At 36.5% G+C, this 24,483-nt stretch overlaps 1 protein-coding gene across 2 annotated transcripts; it reads right to left on the bottom strand.

Moving 5' to 3' along the window:
* Positions 1-206: 206 nt before the first annotated feature.
* Positions 207-1,743, bottom strand: LOC134624687 (heterogeneous nuclear ribonucleoprotein A1-like). 2 transcript variants are annotated; one of them, XM_063469710.1, is made up of 4 exons: positions 1,624-1,743; positions 1,474-1,551; positions 704-977; positions 207-425 (listed from the first exon to the last, which is right to left on the bottom strand). In XM_063469710.1, exons 2-4 carry the CDS (start codon positions 1,532-1,534, stop codon positions 407-409), a joined length of 354 nt encoding a protein of 117 aa, XP_063325780.1. In that variant the 5' UTR covers positions 1,535-1,551; positions 1,624-1,743; the 3' UTR covers positions 207-406. The 2 variants fall into 2 exon arrangements, with proteins under 2 accessions (XP_063325780.1, XP_063325782.1); XM_063469712.1 differs by having other exon boundaries at positions 704-974.
* Between the last annotated feature and the right edge of the window lie 22,740 nt (positions 1,744-24,483).

Below are 24,483 nucleotides of genomic sequence, written 5' to 3'. Positions count from 1 at the left end.
TCATCAGACCAACTTAATATTAATACTTGACTCTGGATATTGTTTAGGATCTCCTTCAGTAAATGCTTTGAGCTCAGTCAGATATTAGCAGGTCAGATGTGTTGTTTTCTATTTAGGTATTTAAAAATGAAGAGAGATGAAAAATGAATTTGATACTTTTGTCTACACCAATGAAAATGTAACATGTGACAAAGACTCAGAGACCATTTTGATTTAATGCTTAAGAGTTTAATGATGATGATGCAAAAGGAAAGAAATTAAAAATGTAAAAGGATGAAAAGATAGTTCAGGGAGTTGGATGAAATTATTTGCTTCTTGGTGCGATGAACCATGCTTTCCATCAAAGACAAGGAATCATCTTCTTTTTCAGACCCAGATAAAAGTGGTGTCAATAGTGCGGCATATATCATTCATACACCTGATTCCTGTACACAGACACACAAAAAAAACATTAACTGAAACCATGAGAAATGTATGCTGAGGGAAATATTTAGTTGGGTGTAAGAACAAAATAACCTGTATACTTTAAGAGCACTATATAAATATGCAATCTACGTTAAAAAGAAGAATACAGTGCATATACCATTTTTCATATCAAACAAACAACAGTAATATAACAGTTGTTATAAAATATTAAAAGAAAGAAAGAATGTGGTAAATCAAAATCACAGTTTTTACCCATGTCGTCTTCAGAAAACCCTACCTGCGCCAGGTCCAGGCACCACCACTCTGACCTCCGCCCATGTTGTTGGTACCACTAAACTGACGTTTGCCCCAGTTCCAGGCACCACCACTCTGACCTCCGCCCATGTTGTTGGTACCACTAAACTGACGTTTCCCCCAGGTCCAGGCACCACCACTCTGACCTCCGCCCATGTTGTTGGTACCACTAAACTGACGTTTCCCCCAGGTCCAGGTACCACCACTCTGACCTCCGCCCATGTTGTTGGTACCACCAAACTGACGTTTTTCTTCTTCTGAAGAGAGGCAAGTTACACTTTAGTAAAAATGTATTACTTTTCTGTATCTTTTAAAACATTTTGTAGTTTTCTTGTATATGAATGGTTTTCTTTTTTTTAATTCTATGGACAAAATTTTAATTTTAAAATGTATATGTTTAATTGAATATTTTACCATATGAAAAATATATTTTAAGATATAATTTGCAAAGATATAATTTATAATTTTGAAATAACACAACATTTGTACTTCAAACTTAGCTACATTTAAGGAGGCCATTGACGTGTTCCTCTTCTATTCAGCATCACAGAACTGTGGTTAATTTTTGTGTCAATTTTTAAAACGTTGACCAACCTGATGTCTTATCCTCTTCCCCACTCTCACCCTCTTCTTCTTGAAAAGTGTAACTTATATTAAAACACCATATCTTGACTTTGATTGTTAAATTTCCATTTATTATATTGTACTGTCATTTTGATGACTATATACACATATTATGTACATTATACTCACCAGCAGAAATGATCAGAGGGATCATTACACAAAGAAGTGCAAACACAATCAGCAGCTTCATGGCGATGTTTAATATCGCTGTGAAAAAACAGAAGGCATCAAGACATCATTCATTCAAAAAAATAGGATAGAAGAGATTTTGTAGCAGACCTTCTGGAGAATATGCAGAATATTTGAAGAATAGACTTCTTTTCAGCACCAACACGTAGCTTTAGCCTTCCAGTGAGAAGATGCTGAACAGCTGTAAGATCAGTGCTTATATACTGTTTCTTTTACGCTTCAAAACTAGGAACTAACATTGAAAAAACTGACACGTGTATCATGTGATTCATGCTGGCCAGACTTTCATTGCATCTCTTTATTTCTTCACCAGAATAATTGCCTCATACTTCTTCTCCTTTCAGCTGCTCACTTTATTTTACAATGACTAGTTGACAAAGAGTCTTCACAGAGTATAGCTACATAATACTTGATGTATTTAATTAGAATAAGAATAAGAATAGTAAAGTAAATCGGACAAAAATTAATTCCCATCGATGAAGACCATAATAAAATGTGTCCTTTTGAAAAGGTATTTTGAGTCCTTTGACTTTTACGATCTCCTTTGTACACTCACGTATCAAACACTAGCTAAGATGAATTCTGGAAATGATCATTAGATGAACTTAATATTAATACTTTATCTTGGATGTTGTTTATGATTCTTTAGTAAATGATTTGAGCTCAATCAGATAACAGAATGTCAGACTTATTTTTTATTTAGGTATTTGAAAAATTAAAGCGTTAAAGTTGGATATATTTGATGCTTGGGTCTAGACTAACGAAAATGTGACACAGACTCAGAGACCAATCAGATTTAATGCTGAAGAGTTTAATGATGAAGATAATAAGAAAAGTTAATTATGGGAAATTAACTTTTGCTAAGAGCATTCTCTCCATTACACCTTCAGTTTGCTATTAATAGCCATTGCTATTAAGAGAAACTGTCCAACTTGCTTCATTCATTATGTAGCATTACAGCAAAAGAAAAGAATTATAAATGTAAAATGGGAAACAATTCAGGGGGTTGTATGAGATTATTTGCTTCTACATTTCATGGAAGACCAGGAATCATCTTCTTTTCCAGACGCAGACAAATGGGTATCGGTAGTGACAGTATATATCATTCATGCACCTGTATCCTGTAAGCACCAAAAAACAAGATTAACTGAAACCATGAAAAATGTATACTAAGGAAAATATTTAGTTGGATGTAACAACAATATGAAGTGTGCACCTTCACTGTCATGGGCCTGGGTCTGGTGACCAAGGGCTTGTGTTATTTTTGGGAGTAGTGAATATGATAAAGTCTATTAGACTATGTGGAGGAAAGAAACACTGCTTAAGAGAATAGCGGAGCGGCAGTGGGATTGTTAAACTAGGGACACAGTTAGTTCTCCTGCTCGTGTTCCCGTATACTCAGTTAATCCTTGTGTTTAAATGCTGAAAGTGTTTTTATTGGCTAGTGGATGGGAAAGTATTCACTGTTGTGTATCTTGTTTCCAGGAGGATTGCGGAAATGTGTGGAGGGAGCAGAAGACTGATGTACATAGGCACCAAGGAGGACAAACACTTACCACGGACCACGGAGGAGAATTACTGCACTGGGATTGGGAATGGGTGCATGGAGGACTCACACACAGCGTGAATTGTTGGTGCTGTTTTTTGTTTGTTTCATTGTAAATAAACGCACTGTCTTCATTCAGAAAGTCCTACATTTAGGTCCTGAGATTCACAACACTAAATAAACACGTGTTTTTTGTTAAAAAATTATAATAATATAGTATTAGTATTTTCCTGTCATTCTGTACTGTTTTTCATTCTAAACAAATAATCATTATTTGGGAATGTGTGGATATTGTCACTGCCCCCCCTCCCCTCAAAATTCAGTGCTCGTTACACTTTCTTTCAATATTTACCTGTATTGCTCATGTGTAGGCAGCGCTCGTTGTGGCGAGCATTGTTAGGCTCTCCACGACACCAGTATGTAAATCTGAACGGAGTTCCATCCATCCAAAACCAATGATGCTCCTATAAAACAGAATCAAATAGGCACAAATACATTAAAAACTAAGTACATAAAGACAATATTATCAAAGTGTAATGTTCGATAGATAGATTTATCTTTGTATGGCCCTTTCATTCTGAACGCATAAAATCCGTGCAAATATTTTGTGCTTTTAAATATTTTTTGCACTGACCTTCTCTCAATGCAGCCGTTCACACCAATCGTAATTTCACTGAATGAATTTGCAGCATTTATTTTTTCAAACAAAGTTTTGATTTTTCTAATGTTTTGGATGCGAATATATAGACCTGACCAATCAACTCACTGTATTGGCAACAAGCGGACTCATAGCTCAAATCACGCACCTGTACTGAAATTATAATGACATCTATACCACTTCACAATTATGTGCTACTTTGTGTTGGTCTATCACAGAAAATCTCAATAAAAAACATTTAAGTTTGTGCTTTTAAGGTGACAAAATGTCTAAAGTTCAAGAGGAATGAATACGTTTTCAAGGCACTGTATGTACCAAAGCAACTGTGATACAGCTTCAACTCCTAGTTCAAACCATAATAATCTTCCTGCTGCTGTCTTCTCGTGACAATTGGATGAACCGGGATCTCCATTCTTGCTTCACTCACTGAGAAAGATCAGAACCAGCTCATCATTGCGTTATGTAAACTTTTCCATTTTTTTTATTGTCCTTTTTTTGAGGACAAATTTTCTGCAAAAACGCAATGTGTCCGGTGTCCATACTGGCTATACGTGAAGTTCGGATCCGTAAAATTATGAATTTCATGTTGTTTTTACGCAACGCCTTCACTGTGTTCAGTGGACTTAAGGCCTCGTGTAATGATCAGTAATATACCTTTTGAGCATCAGAGCCTTCAAGCCATATAAGTGGGTAACTGTGAGTAGCACGATATATGACCCTTTGAATCACCCGGTACTCTCGAAGGCTAGGTACATGTGCCAGGTTTGCATGCATGGACTGACAGTATCTCTATAATGGAAAACAACAGACAGAAGAATTTCCAATGTAAACAAAATATTGAACATACAACCACGCTAGACTTTGTAAACTGTTAAAGTAAACAAAGACAGAATACATGGAAAATCCAAATCACTGTTTTTGCCTGAGCATGAGCCCAATCCAAGCGATAGGGAAAATAGCGGTATCAGTATCGGTTGCCATACCCTAGTCCAACCCTGATACTTGTACCAGTACCATCTCTTTTCAACAAGATGCTCATCTGAGAACAAGCAAATAATGCTTGAGTAGAAATGAATGACTTTCTCTATCTGTTAAAACATTTTAGCATTTTCTTGTATTTACATGGTTTTCTTTCTTTTTATTCTGTAGACACCCTTTGAATTTTAAAGTGTATACATTTGATTGAATATTTTAAAATTTACATTTCTTTTTTGAAATAACAAAGAATTGCTCTTCTGCTCAGCATAACAGAAATGTGATTAATTTTGGTGTAAATCTTTAAAATGTTGACAAACCAGGTGGATTATCCGCTGACACACATTTGCCTCCTTTTTCTGGAATAAAAATTACAAAATTATAATTACATTAAAACATTGGATCTTGAATTTTTGCTAAATTTCCATTTACTGTATTATACTATTGTTTGTATCAATACTTATACACATATACACATAATGTACATTATACTACAACACTCACCAGCAGCAGTGATCAGAGCCATCATTGCAAAAAGTGCAGACACAACCAGTAGCTTCATAGTGATGTTTATGTTTATCTCTGAAAAACAGAAGACATCATTAATTTAAGAAGGGACAGAATAGATTTTGTAGCAGACCTTTTCTATGTGTGTATATATATATATATATATATTTTTTTTTTTTTTTGTTTAAGCACCAACCAGTAGCTTCAGCCTTTCAGTGAGAAGTGCTGAACAGCTCTACAATGAATGCTAATATATAGATTTCTTGATGCTTCAAAACCAGGAACTAACATTGGAAAAACTGGCACATGTATCATGTGATTCATGCCACATCTCTTTCTTTCTTCACCAAAATAATTGTCTCACACTGACCTCTTCGTCTCCTTTTGGCTGCCCACTTAATTTTACATATTGAGTCATTCATAAAGAGGTTCCCTAGTGTACAACCACGAAATATTTGATGCATTTAATTAGGACTGAATATGTCTTTTAGGAGACAGAAATAAAACAATCATATTAAAGTCATGATGCCTTAGTCTTCCCTTGGAAAATCTAGACGAGGCAGCCGGCAAGGTAGGGGCTTCTCTGCTCAGGCTCCTGCTTCCGCAAACAGGCTGCGGATGTTTAGGTTTTGTTCATTGTCTCTTTGGTGAGTGGGGTTGTCAGCTTCTTTCTTATTTATTATTGTCTTTCCTGTGGCCTGTTTGTATTTTTTTTCATTATATTGTATTCCTGCAGTTATGTATTACTTGGTTAGCCAATACTTAGTTTCCAGATTATTTGGTTATTCTGTTAATTTATGTATAGGTTCTCAAAGTTTATTTTATATGCTCATAATTTTTTGCATTTTTTAAATTTCTTCAGTTCTTGTTAGATTTAATTACTTTCATTACTGCTTCACCCCTGGAACATTCCTGTTTGCTCATCGCTGCCACCACTTCCAGCTTCCCAAACGAGGAAGTGTTAAACCTGATAGCAAGACAGGCAGCCTCATACATCCTACACTCTATGTGCTGTGCAGCTCCAGGTCTCTGATGCTTTTTTCTTGATTCAAAGACTACATATTGTGTTTCCAAGCTGGCCTCCCTAGAGACTGAGCACCCTTCACCTCTCCCTGCTCCAAGGGTGAGGAGTGTTGTTGGGCCACTGCTTTAACCTCAGCCTTCAGAGTCATTTGTCTGCCCCTCTGTCCTGCCCCAGCCATCAGAAGAGACCGTGTATTCTGCTAAACAGCCCAAATCTTTGCTGAATTTCCTGACACTTATTCCAAACTTGCAGGGAACAAACCAGAGAATCTACAGAGCTTCCAGATGAGCAGAGTGTGAGTTCTGCATGAGCCAATTCATCCCGAGCTAATGGTTCCTGCACTGACTTAGCCAGTGGGTCAAAGTCCACCCCTACCTCCTGCGCTCCACATTTGGGTCACAATAATCAGCTCATGCAGCAGCATTTGACAGATACTTTTGTCATCACTGTTATTTTCAGTCGTTTTAGAGTTTTAATTTTATTTAAAAATGACTCCATCAATACTTAAGTTCTTATGAGAAAGATGTCATTACATTGCACTTCACACACTAAAGTTAATTATGGAGTTCCATAGGGTTCTGTATAAGGAGCAATTCTGTTAACATTATACATAAGCATTAAGCATTATTATTAGAGGCACAGGATACATTTTCATTGCCATGCTGATGCTACCCAGGTTTATCTATTCATGAAGCCAGACAACACACACTAATTAGTTTAACTGCAGGAATGTCTTAAAGACCAAAGACCTGGATGACCTCGAATTTCTTATTTCTAAATTCAGATAAAAGAGGTTATTGTACTCTGCCCTAAAAATCGGAACAAGGTGCTTATCCTGGGTGGCATTACCTTGGGCTCAAATAACACAGTAAGGTACCTCGTCATTTTCGACCACGATACTGTATGTCCCTTAATGGTCATATTAAACAAGTATTTGCGACTGCTTTCTTGCATTTGCACAATATTTCTGAAATAAGAAACATTCGTTCTCAGAGTGATGCTGAAAAACTAGTTCTTCTTTTTATTACTTCTTCACTGGACTATTATCAGACTCTTTTTCTTGAGTTCTAAAATTTTTAATTATAGCATGGTTTCAAACGAAACTCTTTAATGGATCTGCCAGTCACAGATTTATATATGCTCTTCTTGTAAAAATATCTTAAATACAACTCTTTTCAATGAAATCACATATCTTAAATTGACCCAGAACAATACAAAACAATCAGCATGTTCTAAAAAAAACTCACAAAAACACCCATAAAAAACAAACATTAAATATTTTCAATTGTTATGCTGCCATGTGTATACTTTTTGATTTTATTCTATTTACTTTTCTAGTTTCCCAAGGTTAAGAAGAATTTGGTTCTGTTAGGAATAAAAATGATTAACTAAAGCTGTTTTTGTTTGATTTTATATACATACTGCTGTTGTGCTCATAAAGAGTTGGCACTCGGTGCAATAAGGGTCAAAAGCAGGGGTCCCCAATCTCAGTCCACGAGGGCCGGTGTCCCTGCAGGTTTTAGATGTGTCCTTGATCCATGACAGCTGATTTAAATGGATAAATTACCTTCTCAATATGTCTTGAAGTTCTCCAGAGGCCTGATAATGAACTAATCATTGATTCAGGTGTGTTGACCCAGGGTGAGATCTAAAACCTGCAGGGACACCGGCCCTCGTGGCCTGGGATTGGGGTCCCCTGGTCAAAAGCATCAGTCCAGCGCTATGATTGAATTATTGAGACTGACATGTTGAGGTGCAGAAAAAGTGCAGCAAGGGTGATATTTTTCTGGGCCAAGGGCGTCTGAACAGAATGCCCCGCCTTAGATAATAATTAGAAAATAACAGGCAAAGAATTGCTCAATAATATTAATAAAGCAAGGTTAGAGAGGGAGGTGTTTTTCCTTTGTCTGTCTTATTCCAGGAAGAGGAGCAGATACAACACGAGGTCAGACGTGAATGGAGTGGAGGAGAAGATCCACAGGGGAGACTGCAGGACCTCATCGTCACTCCCGAGAAGAAGATCATAATAATACCATATTTTTCGGACCACAAGGTGCATTGAATTATAAGGCGCGCTGTCGATGTGATGGGTCTGTTTTCATACATAAGGCGCACTAAGCAAAACAAAACGGACAGATAAGTCAAACTTTACTCAACTCATTCTTCTTGCTTCCTCCACTTCCGTACCATTGATTCATTAATGTCCCACATAGCAGACAGGTCTGGGCCGGATCTGGTGTCAAGCCGGCACAGCTGACTGACTTCTGTCTGCAACTGGCCCGTGGCTGCACACAACTTACACATTGTCCGCATACCTTAAAAAATGACGTCCCATTGGTGACCCAGATCGGGTGTGCCAGAGGTAATCCACAGATGGGTTACAGTCTTTTTTTAACATTTACTTTTATTTAAAAATAAACTCCATCATTACTTTGTACCTTAAGTTCTTATGAGAGAAATGTCAGTAAATGTAATATGAGACAGTTTTCTAACTAATGTAATTTAATTTAACTGGTTTAAACTGGTTTAAAGTTAAACTGGTTTAACTTGTTTTTTTTAAGCTGTACAAGTATTTTTTCATTTTAGCAGGGTTTTAAAGATGAAGGACAAATTAAAGTTAAATACTGATCAGGAATTCAAAAATATTGCACATGGTAGACACAATTGAGCATACTGGGTTAGGCAGTAAACCATACATCTTGTGAAATAATGTTTGAACTTCAGTTTTGAAAGATTTTCCTTCTTCAGAATATGAGTAAGGTTGTTGGCTAATTGATGATACCATGATAATGTCTTTATCTGCCAGTTACAGGCTTAGATGTGCAGTTCTTTTTTTCCAACCTAGTTTGACTTTTGAGAACAGTAAATACTTTAAATATAACCTGTTTACACAAAAGTTGATTGCATATCCTTACATGACCAAAATGTACACAAAAAAAACATATTCTAGAAAAAAAAAAGACCTTTAAATATTTTAAAAATTGATGCTTCCATAAATGTGTATGTATGTGTTTCATTTTATTTTTCTTCATTTATTTTCCTTTAGATCTGGAAATGTAAGTATAGTTTGGTGCTTGTCGTTTCCTACATGAAATAGTTTGGGGATTTTGACCTAAAGGTCAAATGGAAGAAGAGCTATAGAACGGTTTGAACAGAACCAGGAAATATTTATGTTTTAGCAAGGTTGGTGAGGTTTTAACAAAAACTGATGTGTTTTGAAATTCACAAGGCTTGTGAAATAATGCATGAGCTTCAGTTTTGAACAATGTTTCAAAAGTTGTTGCTTCTCCAAAATGCTGATGCTAACCATGAAAATGAGTTTGATCATTCTTTACTTGGTTATCTGTATGTGTCTGTATGTGTTGTATGGTCAAGAAAACATAAAAAAGGAAAGAGCCACCAAGCATCAGGCCTACATGACAATTGTTTTCAATATCTTTTTTAATACACCAAATAAAACACTCCGGGTTCATAAGAAATCCAAATACCTTCATAAATAAATGTATTATTCAGCAGAGATAACACATAAAGCATTTTTCAAATGTGGTTATAAAATGTAGTTTATATACATGAATTAAAATGGACTTATATTCTCCAAGTTCAGTATGTTACCCATGCTTAACATTAATTGTGTTAAACAATTATTTTTATATGAAATTAAAAAATACATTTTAAACAGCACTATGAAAAACATCTGAACTTTTGGTGTTGACTGTCATGTCTATTTTATTTATATCCTATGGAACATTTAAACAACAGAAGTTGGCCCAAAGTGCTTAATAAACAGGCACATTAACATTCCAGGTCCCAAAGAACCCTATTTTTAAAATATGTGAAATGCCAAAAGTATGGTTTACATTTTAGGACATCCTAAGTTCTCAGAAAAAAATTGTCAAACATCAGATCAAACAACCTCAGACTTCAGACCATCGACAAAAATGCATCATGTTTATCTGAAAAAAACCCCCAAAAAAACATCAGACCTCTGAATAAAGGCATCAGACTAAAAAGTCTCAGATCTCAGGAAAAACACCATCAGACTAAAAAGTCTCCATTAGACTAAAAGGTCTCAGGTCTCAGGACAAAAGCCATCAGAGAGAAAGAAGGTTCCTGCAGGTGGCACTGTTGTCAGGCCACCAGATTTCCTAAACAGTTTGGAAATTTGAAGGTGAGTTTACTGAAAATGAGTTTGATACCAATGTAAAATGCAAAGTTTAAAATATTTTCCTGTATTTAAAATGACATGGTTAACACGTTAAGTCAGACTAGCCAAATTAATTTATACATGCAATATATTTTGAAATCTAGTTGTAAACTGTAGTAAAATTCTATAAATGCTACGTTTAACATTATAGCCCTATTTATATTGCAGATGACACTACCTCAAGATGTGCCAATGAATTTCTCAGTAAGGAAACCAAAATTATTTTGCTTCAAGACCAACTGTAATGTATAAATCGCTGTGGACCACTTTGCATAAGTTCCAGCTTTATCCTATATCAACCCGTTCTCACTCCCAAATCGTAACATTTTACGCTAGGTGACAAATCGTCAACATATTACGTTTTCGGGCACCCAAGGCGTTCCTACGTCACGACATCGGAAAACTGCGGACACATGAGAACCGTTTGGACTCAATCTACACATCTACAGGGCTGGAAACTGCCGCGTACCATAACAACGTGGAAGGTCACCTTTCGCGTTCCTCAGGAACGCCGCAGGACGTGACAAAACGTCGGGATGTTACGCCTCGGGAGTGAGAACGGGCTCCCTATATGCAGTGGTCCTTGGTAAAGCCAAAAAGACTGGCTCCCATGGCTTGGAAGCCAAGAACTCTTAAAAAGTGCTCGTGCAAACAACAGCATGTCTCTTACCCCCAGTACTGGGGGCAATGGGGCTCAAGCGTTATGTAATGTTACGTAACCCTCCATGGATTCCAGCCTTTTATGCAAACATCAGCATGTAGTATCTACGGAAACCTTAGAATCTCCACTAAATGCTCCTATAAACCTTTTCTACAACCACCAAACACCGCGAAAACATGCGATGATTAACAGAGCACTTACATAAATGCACAAAAGTCCACTAAACAAAGAAAACGGACCCAGAAATTCTCCAAACTTTATATAACAAGCTAAGCAAAGGCTAGTTAGCTTCCTATCACCAAAATTCACTGAACCAGCTGCAAAAGAGGACCACAAAAACTCATAGCGGTGCAAATGCACTAAGACAGAAATTGGCTTTCCTCCGGTTTCCTCTATTATTTTGGTCTGGTAGCTGATAGCGCTGTGATTATCAGCAGCTACTGCAACTAGCTGCTGATAATCAGAGCCACTTCCCTCACCAACGGCCAATTTACAGCCAGCTACATATACATACGGAAGCCCCTTTTCCACCACATAAAAAAAAAAGTATCCATAACTCGAAATTTCTAGTTATTTTCTCAAAATGTTGACTCATTAACAATTTTGACAAGAATAACTCGAAATTTTGACTTATTTATTCAAAATTTTGAGAAAAGTAACTCAAAATTTCGAGTTACCACTGCCAATCAGTAATCCACGTGAATGACATCATTTCCTTGTTACCTGGAAGCTGAAGCCCTCAGCTACAAATGCTACAGCTAAGCTACCAGTATTATAGCTAGTGATGAATGCAAAATTGCTGAATATTTTGAGCGTGGCTTCACAAATGATGAAATCCTTTTTTCATTAGCTGAATCACATGGCGTTACTATCAGCAAACATACTCTCGAAATCGCCAATTTGTTGCTACACATTGGTAGCTCAACAATCTGGTTGATGGACAGACCACAAGTCGTAAATTTGGACCCACGAGCAATGCAACTTCTGATTGGTTGAAAGATGTGAACGCGCTATCGTTGTTGTGATTCTATTGGCTCAAACGATTAAAAAGAGTTGTCAATCATGCAAATCAGCCAAAAGAAGCCAAGGTTACAGCCCCTCAGAGTTTAAAGGGCCAGAGGACATTTAGACTCACCTGCAGGGCAGAAAGGGCCCATTGCCAATGAATGTGTGGTTAATTCTTCAAAAATATTTTAAAAACACGCATTTTTAGGGATTTTAATTAAATACATTAATTTCTGTTCTATAATAACTCTATAATATGGTGTCCAGTGTGTGCCAAAATTAGACAGGCCTGGATATTTATGTATTAACAGTGCTTATTTTTCACTGTTTCACTTTATAAACATAAATCTTTGCACAGATGTTTATATGCTGATTACTGAATTTCTGAAATAAAATGTGTACTTAAGTTTTAAAAGGGTTACATGCTAAAAAATAAATAAATTAGGCAAGGAAAAAGCCTACTTACCTTTTCTGTGTTCCATCCTCAGTAACTTTGACACAGCAATTTTACACCTCGGATGAAATCTCACAAGCGTTAGCTTTATTTTGATACCAAGATTGTTTACAGACAGTTTGTAATCGCAGAGAAATACTCCATTCATTTTAGGCAGGTAATTTTCAAGCAGGAAGCTCAGAAAGCCCATTAGGGCTTAACAAGTTAAGTTTATGTTTAATTTTTCTTTGTGTATTTTAATTTTTTTTTCTGAGTTTGTCTCAAGGATTCAGATTAAAAAATAATGAGGTATTGTTCACAACGATAAATATACAGTGCTTTGTACAACTTACATCCTTTGAGAGAAATGATTTAAAGTATTAATATTTGTTGTCCAATACTCAGGCAGTAGCTCAAACACTGCTGATAACACATCCATATGTTGGTGACCACGATGCAGCAGGAGAATGAACCAGGGAACCAAGACTGAAACCTGCTCCATCATCTCATCTTTGCAAATCTCCTTTTAAAAAGCACTAACAACTCAAATATAAACATCTGTTAGTATGTCGGGGTTTTTTTGTTTCTTTGTTTGTTTTTTAATAAACAGCTATTGTCAGCAGAATGGTAGAATTGGAAAAATGTAAAAGTAGAACTTCAGATCCTGAAGTGTGTGAGAACAGGGAAGGATCAGCTTTGTTTCAGATTTGAGGGATAAACGTTATATTTTACGGTTTGCAATCAATAAATAAACAAATAACTGCCAAGATTGTTTACACAGAGTTTGTCAATAAATAAAATTGTATTTATATAGAACCTTTGTAGACAGAATCACAAATTACACCACATAGGATAACAAGTCATAAAATAGACAGCATAACAGATAAAACAGGCAAAAAATAATCAAAAGCGATTTTGAAAAGGTGACTTTGGAGTTGTTTTTTTTTAAAAGCAACTTTTGAGTCCACAGTTCTTAAGCTTAGAGGGAAACAGTTCCACAGGCCCAGGATCCTCCAGCAGCAGGATCCTCCAGCAGCTGCCAGGCCCAGGACTCTCCTGCTCCACCAGGCCTAGGATCCTCCAGCAGCCGCTAGGCCCAGGATCCTCCAGCAGCTGCTAGGCCCAGGACCCTCCTGCTCCACCAGGCCCAGGATCCACCAGCAGCCACCAGGCCCAGGATCCACCAGCAGCCACTAGGCCCAGGATCCTCCAGCAGCCACTAGGCCCAGGATCCTCCAGCAGCTGCTAGGCCCAGGACCCTCCTGCTCCACCAGGCCCAGGATCCACCAGCAGCCACCAGGCCCAGGATCCACCAGCAGCCACTAGGCCCAGGATCCACCAGCAGCCACTAGGCCCAGGATCCTCCAGCAGCCACTAGGCCCAGGATCCTCCAGCAGCTGCTAGGCCCAGGACCCTCCTGCTCCACCAGGCCCAGGATCCACCAGCAGCCACTAGGCCCAGGATCCACCAGCAGCCACTAGGCCCAGGATCCTCCAGCAGCCACTAGGCCAAGGATCCTCCAGCAGCTGCCAGGCCCAGGATCCTCCTGCTCCACCAGGCCCAGGATCCTCCAGCAACCACTGGGCCCAGGCTCCTCTAGCAAGGCACCAACAAGTAAATCGACAGTGACTTCAACGGGCCATCACAAGGTAATATCTCACCATTTTCAAAATGCCGCCTAAAAAAGCAAACCCAGGAGTTGAAGAGGAGTTGGAGGAGATTATCAAATCGCTTAATTTCATGTCTGATGAACTGAGCAAAGTGGCTAAACAACAAGGTATGCTACATGACCTAATGGATGAAATAAAACAACTAAAAAACTTGATAAAGGATAAGGACAAGAAAATAGACGACTTGGAACGGCGACTCGAGGACCTTGAACAGTACACAAGAATGGATGACTTAGTCATAAGTGGACTGGAGACGCAACACCAAACCTACGCCAGAGTAACAGCTGGTGGAGGTAAAGACGGTGAAGATGCCCCGGTAGAGGAGCTGCAAACCCTTGAACAGCAAGTGATAAAATTCCTTCAAATGAAGAATGTAAGTATTCAGAGCCATCATATTGCAGCATGCCACACACTCCCCAGAAAAGACAGTAAAACAAAGCCAGCAATTATTCTTCGGTTTGTGAGTCGCAAAACAAAGATTGAGTTACTGAAACAGGGTAAGAAGCTAAAAGGGACCGGTGTGTATTTAAATGAACATTTAATGAAAAAGACTGCTGAAATTGCAAGACAGGCACGCAGCCTGAAAAAACAAAATAAGATACAAGCGACATGGACGAGGAACTGCAAAGTAATGATAAGACTAAATGGCAATCCTGAAGAAGCGAAAGTTGTGATGATAAGAGAACTCAAAGACTTAGAGCAATATAAATAATCAGGAATCTGCTATGGAATCTATTGGAAAAGTGACGATTGGATAATGAACAATGGGTATGGAAAGTGTTTCTGGCCTTATGGCTCAAAAAACAATGGAAAAAACAACAACAAAAACACATAAATGACAAGTTTGGACACAGATTATAGGTTTCCATTCAGAGATATTGAAGAGGAAGACTTTGATTATGAGAAGGACTGTCAAGGAGGTTATTTTGCCACACACGCTGAGAAGATGAACTTCAAAACGTTTAACTATGCAGAGCACAACATGCATGACCCTGAAAGTAACACTGACCCAGATAATCACTTCTACAATAACAATAATAGTACTTGTGAGTACTATACAGATGACCAATTTAATATGAATATTAAAATGGCAAATGCATTGTCGGTCATACATTTCAATAGTAGAAGCCTGTATAAAAATTTTTCTAAAATTACGGAATGTTTAAGTAAGTTAAAAAAGTTTAATATAATTGCAATATCAGAAACATGGCTCGATAATGAGAAAGTTAGTGAAATGGGACTGGAAGGATACGAATTATTTACAATGAACAGGGTGAATAAAAAAGGAGGCGGTGTTGCTTTATATGTAGATAAAGTTTTGAAATGTAGTCTGATTGAATGTATGTCAAGCATCATAGATGACGTAATGGAATGTGTTACTATTGAAATCCATGTTGAAAAAGCTAGCAATATAATTATAAGTTGCATCTATAGGACACCAGGATCATGCCTTGAGACATTCAATGAAAAACTTGCTGCTATGTTTAGCAACCTAAATGATAAAAAAGTGCAAATAATTTGTGGTGATTTTAATATAGATTTGCTAAACCCAAACGGACATCAGAAAACAACAGATTTCATCAGTACAATGTATAGTAACTCCCTTTTCCCTGTAATTATAAAACCAAGTAGAATAACAATTGATACAGCTACATTGATAGATAATATATTCACAAATAAAATTGACCATGAAATAGTAGGTGGACTTCTTATAACTGATATAAGCGATCATCTTCCTGTTTTTGCAATTTTTCAAAATTATTTTGGGATTAAAACTAAAAAAAAGAATCAAACATTTGATATGATACGACATAGAACAACAAGAGCCATTGCTGCCCTCCAGGTGGACTTAAAGGAACACAATTGGAATGAGGTTTTTGCAAATGAAGATTCAAGTAGTGCATATGATGCATTCCTATCAACTGTAATTTTACTATATGAAAAACATTGTCCTTTAATGAAAATCACTAGAAAGCATCACAGATCAAATAAGCCATGGATCACAAAGGGGATAGAAGATGCATGTAAAATGAAAAATAATCTATATAAGAGATTTATAAAACTGAGGACAAAAGATGCTGAAATAAAGTACAAGTTATATAAAAATAGATTAGTAAATATTATAAGAACAAGTAAGAAAGAATATTACCACACATTATTGGAGCAAAATAGAAGTAACACACAAGAAACATGGAGGATATTAAATAGCATAATCAAAAAGGGCTCAAAAAATAAGAATTATCCAGACTATTTTAAAAAAGATAAAGATATTGTGCTTGATAAAACTAAAGACATTGTAAATGAATTTAATGATTTCTTTGTAAATGTTGGCTTTAATTTAGCAAAAGAAATTCCAGAGTCAAGAAATAATAATGACCTAAATAAACATATTACTCAGAATGTGTCCTCCATGTTTATTGGTGCTGTAACTCATAGAGAAATAATTAACATTGTGAAGACATTTAAAAATAAAAAGTCCACCGACTGTTTTGGTATTGACATGAAATTAGTTAAGAGTATTATAGAATATATAGTGCAACCTTTCGCATACATTTGTAATCTGTCCTTTCGAACTGGTGTGTTTCCCTCACAAATGAAAATAGCAAAAGTTATTCCAATCCATAAAAACGGAGAGAGATGTCAGTTTACCAATTACAGGCCAATATCACTACTCCCACAGTTCTCAAAAATTTTAGAAAAGTTATTTGTTAATAGACTTGATAAATATATAGAGAAGCATAATCTCCTAAGTGATAACCAATATGGCTTTAGAGCGAAAAGGTCCACTTCGATGGCAGTGATGGAACTTGTAGAAGGGATATCTAATGCAATAGATAATAAGGAATATACTGTTGGTGTTTTTATAGACTTACAAAAGGCATTTGATACAATTGATCATTCTATATTAATGAATAAACTAGAGAGATATGGCATAAGAGGGATAGCATATAAGTGGATGAAAAGTTACCTGGATGACAGATATCAATATGTTGAAATCAATAATGTAAAATCTAATCAGTTGAAGGTGACTTGTGGTGTTCCTCAGGGCTCTGTGCTGGGCCCTAAATTATTCATATTATATATAAATGACATATGTAGTGTTTCCAAACTGTTAAAATGTGTATTGTTTGCTGATGATACCACTCTGTATTGCTCAGGTAAAGACCTAGAACAGCTTCTGACTACAGCGGAAAAGGAGTTAAATATATTAAAAAACTGGTTTGATGTAAATAAGTTATCATTAAATATAAAGAAAACAAAATTGATTATTTTTGGCACTAGACAAATGAAAAATGTATCTAAAATCAGGGTTAATGGAATTGAAATTGAAAGAGTGTATGAAAATAAATTTCTTGGAGTGATAATTGATGATAAGCTGAGCTGGAAGTCTCATATAAACCATGTGAAAACAAAAATGTCAAAAACCATTGCTATTCTCTACAAAACAAAGCATGTCCTGAACAAAAAATCATTATACACACTTTATTGTTCTCTGTTGCTTCCATATATGACTTATTGTCTGGAGATATGGGGTAATGCATATAAAACAAATACTCTTCCTATTTTCAAGTTACAAAAAAGAGCTATAAGAATTATAAATCAATCAAACTATATAGAACCAACTAACATTTTGTTTATTAATCTGAATACCCTAAAATATTAGGATTTAGTCGAATATAAAATGGCACAGATAATGTATAAAGCACAAAATAACTTGCTTTGCCGCAGTATTCAGAAGCTGTTTAAAGTCAGAGAGAGTCAATATGACTTAAGGGGAACAGATGTCTTTAAAAAAAACAAGATAAGGACAAACATAAAGCAGAGATGTGTTTCTGTTAGAGGAGTTAACCTGTGGAATAGTTATGACAGTGATTTAAAAAGGTGTAGTTCATTTTCCTTGTTTAAAAACATGTTTAAAAATAGAGTATTAGAAAAATATATTAATCAAGAATGAAAAGAGCAAAAATAATAATTCTGAAAGTCTTGATTTGTTTTGCTTTGATGTAGTTATCTAAGGTGGAAAGTTTTTTTGTTTGTTTGTTTGTTTGTTTGTTTTTGCTTTGCTTTGTTTTATTCTTTGCTTCGAGCCCTGTGTACAGGAGCTGCATGCAAAAGATTTTTTGTTAAAAGGGTTGGCGTAATAAGCAAATGCTTCAGCCAATACCTTTTGATTAGCCTTGTCTCATGATTTTTTGCTTTGTGGTAATCTTTATTTTGTATTCTGTATTCACTGAGATATTTGAATGCTAATCAATAAAATCAAAATCAAACACAGTCTAGGAGCCACAGTGGATAAAAGCTCTATCACCCTTAGTTCTCATCTTAGTATGTTCTATAGCAAGTAAGCCTTAGTCAGATGATCTCAGGGACCTGCTAGGGACATAGGGCTGTAGAAGATCAGAAATACAAGCTGGTGCCAGTCTGTGCAAGATCAAAACCAGGATCTTAAAATGGACTCTAAATTCAGTAGGAAGCCAGTGTAACTGAGAGAGCAACAGTGTCACATGTGAGTACTTAGAGGACCTGGTCAAAAGCCTAGCTGCAGCATTTTGCACAACCTGCAGACGATCCAGGGAACCTTTGCCTAGACACATAAACAGTGAGTTACAATAGTCCAAGCGGGAAGAAATAAATGCATGTATAGCAATCTCCAGTTCAGAGCGAGATAAAACCGGGCTTAACTTAACATTTCTTAAATGATAAAAACAAGACTGAACCAGAGATTTAATGTGACCATCCAATGTGAGAGTCGAGTCAAAACTTACAACTAAATTCCTGAGAGAGGATTTAACATACAGCGAGAGAGGACCTAGGGCTTTTCACTAAAAATCTGTCAGGAGTGCATACAAAGGACTCCATTTTTCCCCTCGTTGAGTTTGAGGAAATTAACAGCCATCCAACATTTGATCGAATCAAAGCAGTCATTCAGCAGCTGGAGCTTAGATAAATTTGGGGGTTAAAAGAAACGCACAACTGAATGTCATCAGCAAAACAGTGATCGGAAATGTCCTCAAAGAAGCCCAGTATATGCTGGATGGGGAGAAGATATATTGAAAACAATAAAAGCCCCAAAACCGAACCTTGAGGGACACCATAAGTAAGGGAGGTATGACCTAAAATTAGAGACCACCATAGGAAAACATCGGTGATATAGATATGAATAGAATCACTCAACTCTGCCAAACATCAACATGAGGTCCAACATAAGCAGAACAGAGCATTTTCCTGCATCATAACTTATCAAAATGTCACTAGAGACCCTAAGAAGGGCTGTTGCAGTGCAGTGAACTCTACGAAAGCCAGACTGAAACCTATCAAAGATGCTATGTTTGTCCAGAACTGTTATTCTGCTTAGCCACAACCTCTTCTAGAAGCTTAGCAATTAACCGTAATTTAGAGATTGGCCTGTAACTGCTGAGGCTTTTTTAAAAGGGGAGAATAGCAGCATTTCTAAAATAAACTGGAGCTATACCAGACGCCAGTGACGAGTTGATTAAAGTGAGCACACATGCACCAATATACTGGAAGACATTTTTGAATAATGATGCAGATATATTGTCAAGCGAACAAGAGGATGCTTTCAATGAAATCACTAGTTTTACCAGCTTGGGTAGAGAAACAGGAGAGAACGTATCCAAGATAATGGGCCGAGATGGGGTAGAGACAGATAAAACAAGTACTGATTGTAAAAAAAAATCATTCTTACACTATTAATTTTTTCAAGCAGAAAAGAAAGAAATTTTTCACAATCTTCATTTGAGGAAATAGGTGCAGGTGGAGCAGGAGTAACAATGTCAGTAATGGTGTTGAATAGGACCTTAGAATTACCTCTGCTCTTTGTAACAAAATATGAAAAATAGACAGCCCTCGCATCTTTGATAGCATTATTAAGAAAAGCTAAAAGGTCCTTTAGATAGAGGAGATGAGTTTTCCTTCACCACTGCCCGCTTTACGACAATCACGTGTTACAAATACAACAAATACTGTAATTTAGTTATGGAGGAGATTTGGAGGCAGACACTCTTCTTGTTTTAACCAGACAAATGTTGTCTAAAATGGAAAGGCAATAATCATTGAAAAGATTGGTTGAGAAATCAAAACCATTGTGAGCAGATAGCTGTAAGTTAAAAGCGTTCACAAATTTCTCCACTGTGGTAGATTTCAGGATGCGAGAGCTAACCATCTGTCTAACAGCGGACAATAGCTCATTAAAAGACAAGTGATAATTCTGTTCTTTGTGATTACAGGAGCTGCCCTCAGATTCAGACCTCAGCACCACCCTGTGGCAACAGACAAATCATCCTTTATGTTCACTTTTTGTAGCAACTCTGAAATTAACTGATGAAAATGGTACAAAGGCTAAAGTACCACATGATGTGCTTGTCTTTAATTTTATCAATAAAACAGCTGCAATTTTCACTGACAAACATTGCAAAAAGCTACAAAGTCAAAGGGATTAATCATCCATGTGTCACTATATATTTGCAGATGCAGAACCTCAGTTTGGTGTTTTAGAAAGATGCTGATTTCATTATATTATATTATATTATATTATATTATATTATATTATATTATATTATATTATATTATATTATATATTTTTTGGACAGCTTCAAATAAAGCATGATTAAGGTCAAAGGCTGTCACTTGTAAATTGTAAGTTTTCGCAATTTATTATCAGACAGAATTTCAAATTAGTTTTACATAGCGCCATCGACTTCCATCTCTCTGGCGCAGAGACAGAGGCTCCTGTGTCTCTCTGCTCACTCAAGAGACCTAAATGAACAAAGAATAACACACTCATGCTGTATGAATTTTTGTTGCATGTGGTGGTTGGGGGGGGGGCAAGAGCTGCAACATGAGTTGGGGCTTGTTTGGTTGTTTTGAATGGATCTTCTTCCTTGCAGGGAACTGTTGTTTTGGCAGCTTCCGTGTTCTTCTCTGCCACCTGATGTTTTAGCATTTCTTCTGTAGATTTTCTTTGCAATATTGATCCAGTCTTTGACCCATCTACACTCTCCAGGTTGCTTCTTCTTTCAACTGTATTTTCAGCTGGTTATTTTCCCTTCGTCTAATTACTATAAGCTCCTGGAGTTGCTTCAATGTAGTTTCTTCATCTTTCCTTGTTGGTTGAGTTGAGTTTATTAATCGGGAGGGATGCAGAAACAAAACAATGGGTATGGTCTCTGCAGCTGATGGTCCAGTCTCAGTTTCTTTTACATGCTGGCTTTGTGTTGGATGATTCTGCCTCTTCCCTTCTTTCAACATCTGGTTCTTTAGAAAGTCCTTGAGCTGTCTCATATTGCTGGGAGGTGCTCTTTCTTCTTTGAGTTTTGCAGAAATGTTAGTTGCCATTGTAATTTCATATTTATGTCTAACTCTTATGGTTGTGGGCTTTTAGTCTTAATTTGTTTTGTCTTGATGTTAAATTTAATCTAAATATACCTTATATATTTTGTTTTTTATGTATTTATTTCCAGTTTTTAATTAGTTAATTAGTTATTTACTTTCTATTTTACCCATTTTTTGTTAATATTATCTTTGTACATTTCATTTATTACTTTAAAATCATATATATTTTTAATGTATTATGTCAGTATTTGTTTATGTTTTATTATTTCTCTTGTCTTAATTTTAATCAGTCAATTTATTTTATTTATTTATTTTTTTCAATCCTGATTAAAAAAAAATCGAATCAATTAATTCATTTAGCATTCTTATAATCAGTTCTACTCGTGTCCACCAGGGATCGTGATTGACTGCAGTATCACCCTCACTCTACCAGATGGAGCCAGGGAGGACTCTGCCTCAATCCTGCCACTAGTTGGCACTAATTCACTCTTTTGTTTTAGCTGTAATACCCTTTTTTGCACACTGTATCTCACTAAATAGTAGATGTTTGCTTGCTACTTCTTTACTTTTCCTCAGCATTCTACCAGTTCACTTCCTTTTTTAACAGTTGTGTGATTCTTTAAGTAAAGACGAAAGTAGGAAAGTCAGAAAGACAGAACATCTACAACTACTACAAACAAAGAAACACATTCATCCCACTTTGGGGCCTTTATGGGACAACACAGTCCCACCCCCACCGCAAGGACTTCCCTCTATAAACAAACTACACTACCATAACCACTGTGCAATACTTAATTTTACATTCAATAACCCACAATGCAAATACATAACACTATTTATTTACTTACTTCTTTTTTCTGGATTTTGTATATTCGTAAATTTTTTTCTAAATATAGTTCATATGTAATATGTATATAGTACTGCAGAAACTGTGCACCCCCCACCCCCCTCTTCTCCCACATGTTTACACTGAGTAGGAGATACTCTGTATCTCATTGTACATCTGTATAGTCACAAGGCATTCTTTTCTATTCTATTCTATTCTGAGTATGATATCCCAAACAGCTTAACACATGTGGTACCACATAATATTCACTATGTTACTTTCATGAGCCTACAGTTAGTACTTATAATAAGTTTAAAAACTTATTATAGATTTTTTTTTCAACTTGAAACTTCTACTTTTACAGTCAAGAAATTTACAGTTTATAAAGAGAGTAATTTCCAATCATTTCTTCTTCATTACAGATTGATCACTCACAACAGAATTACTTTAGCCAAATTACAGAATTAAATTTTACCGACAATGTACAAACCTCAATTTTTTCCTCACACTGAGCAACCATTTCGGTGCCTTGACCAGGCCGAGGCTCAACTTTTACCACCAGTCCAGATTCCAATTCTCTCCTTCATTTTTGCCAGTCAAGCTTTGTGTTGGGCACCAATGTGTTGATCTTTTTTTGTTTTTACAAGAGAAGACAAATAGGCTCAAATTACACATTTTTACAATTTATTATCAAAAGGTAAGAATTTCAGATTAGTTTTACATGGCGCCATGGACCTCCGTCTCTCTGGCTCAGAGTCAAAGGCTGCTGTGTCACTTTGCTCACTCAGGAGACCCAAACGAACAAAAAGCACCTCACCCAGGCAGTATACACTTTTATTGCATGTGGTAAAAACAGGATCTTAACATGATTGGTCGAAAGAGTTGAGGGTGGCCTTAGATCTTATATCGACTCACATTTCTTCCTCTGCACCCCTCTGGACATCTCCATACACAGAGATGAGCCTTCTGTTGGAAACACTCCCATTACCATGGCAACCATCTCTTGCCCTTCGGTCAGGCCTGTAGAATTAAAGAAAGGTGTAAGAGTGTATTCCATAACAGCAGATTTGTGGCCCAGGCTAAATTCCCAAGAGTCTTCCCCCTATTTATCTCTGATAGTGTCTAAGTGTTACAGACTAGTTCCAAAGCTATACATGTGCGCAGCAAAAGGATAAAACACAACCATGTGACACAAACCACAAGGCAGTTGTGCAGTATATAATAATGGTGGGACATGAGCCTTAAAAGTAAAAAATTACTTCCAACACATGGCTGTTTTTTGGGTGCCACAACAACAACAAAAGCACAAACACTGTGTTTTTCTTTGTTTTTTTTCACTCCTTCAGCACTTTGTATTCTGACAACACAGTACCCTTCTCTACATTATAGTTTCTTTATTTCATTTATTTTTTCAATGTTTATTATATTTGTAAAATTTCATTTTAGTATATATAACCCTATACATTTCTGTTCTCACAAAGTAAGAATTTCATCGCACAGCATAACCACTGTGTTCTGCAGTGTAAATGGCAATAAACTTCCTGATCTTGATCTTCAACTGCTTTTTCAGCATCTCTCTGAGACAGGATGCTCCTAATTTCGGAGATGTTCCAAAAATGTGATAAAAGTGTGCTGTGTGTTCAATAAGGACACTAAAGTAAATATCTGGTCAAAAAAGACTCCAAGATTCCTCAAAGTGTTACTAGAGAAAACTATCAGTAGCTAACTGCCTCTATATGAAGTTAGAATTTCACAGCAATAATTATGCATGTTCACATTTTCTACCATAAAGCTTTCGTGCACTTAAGACACAGTTGAGCAGAGCAGAAGACGTGATTGCTTTTAAATGGAATGATGCAGGTGGATGTCTTGGAATTTAGTTTTTAGATCCATAAATATGTGAGATGTGGAAAAAACACACAGACCAGTTGGATTCAGTGCTTGAGATTTTAATGATGAAGATGAAAAAGAAAAGTTCAATCTGGAAAATAAAGATTTACTAAAAGCATTCTTTCCATTACACATTCAGTTTGCTCCTATTGAAAGAGAAAACCAAACTCCACTTTATGTCACTTGTCGTGTCGTTCT

The sequence above is a fragment of the Pelmatolapia mariae genome, linkage group LG3_W (genome assembly GCF_036321145.2).
Source record: "Pelmatolapia mariae isolate MD_Pm_ZW linkage group LG3_W, Pm_UMD_F_2, whole genome shotgun sequence".
NCBI classification, from domain to species: Eukaryota; Metazoa; Chordata; class Actinopteri; order Cichliformes; family Cichlidae; genus Pelmatolapia; species Pelmatolapia mariae.
This window is presented reverse-complemented; position numbering and strand designations above follow the sequence as displayed.

Excerpts from the sequence above, each read along its gene's own strand:
- LOC134624687 (XM_063469710.1), bottom strand. The coding sequence starts at position 1,534 with ATGAAGCTGCTGATTGTGTTTGCACTTCTTTGTGTAATGATCCCTCTG. Across the intron at positions 978-1,473 it reads CCCTCTGATCATTTCTGCTG|AAGAAGAAAAACGTCAGTTT; the intron begins GTGAGTATAATG and ends GCCTCTCTTCAG.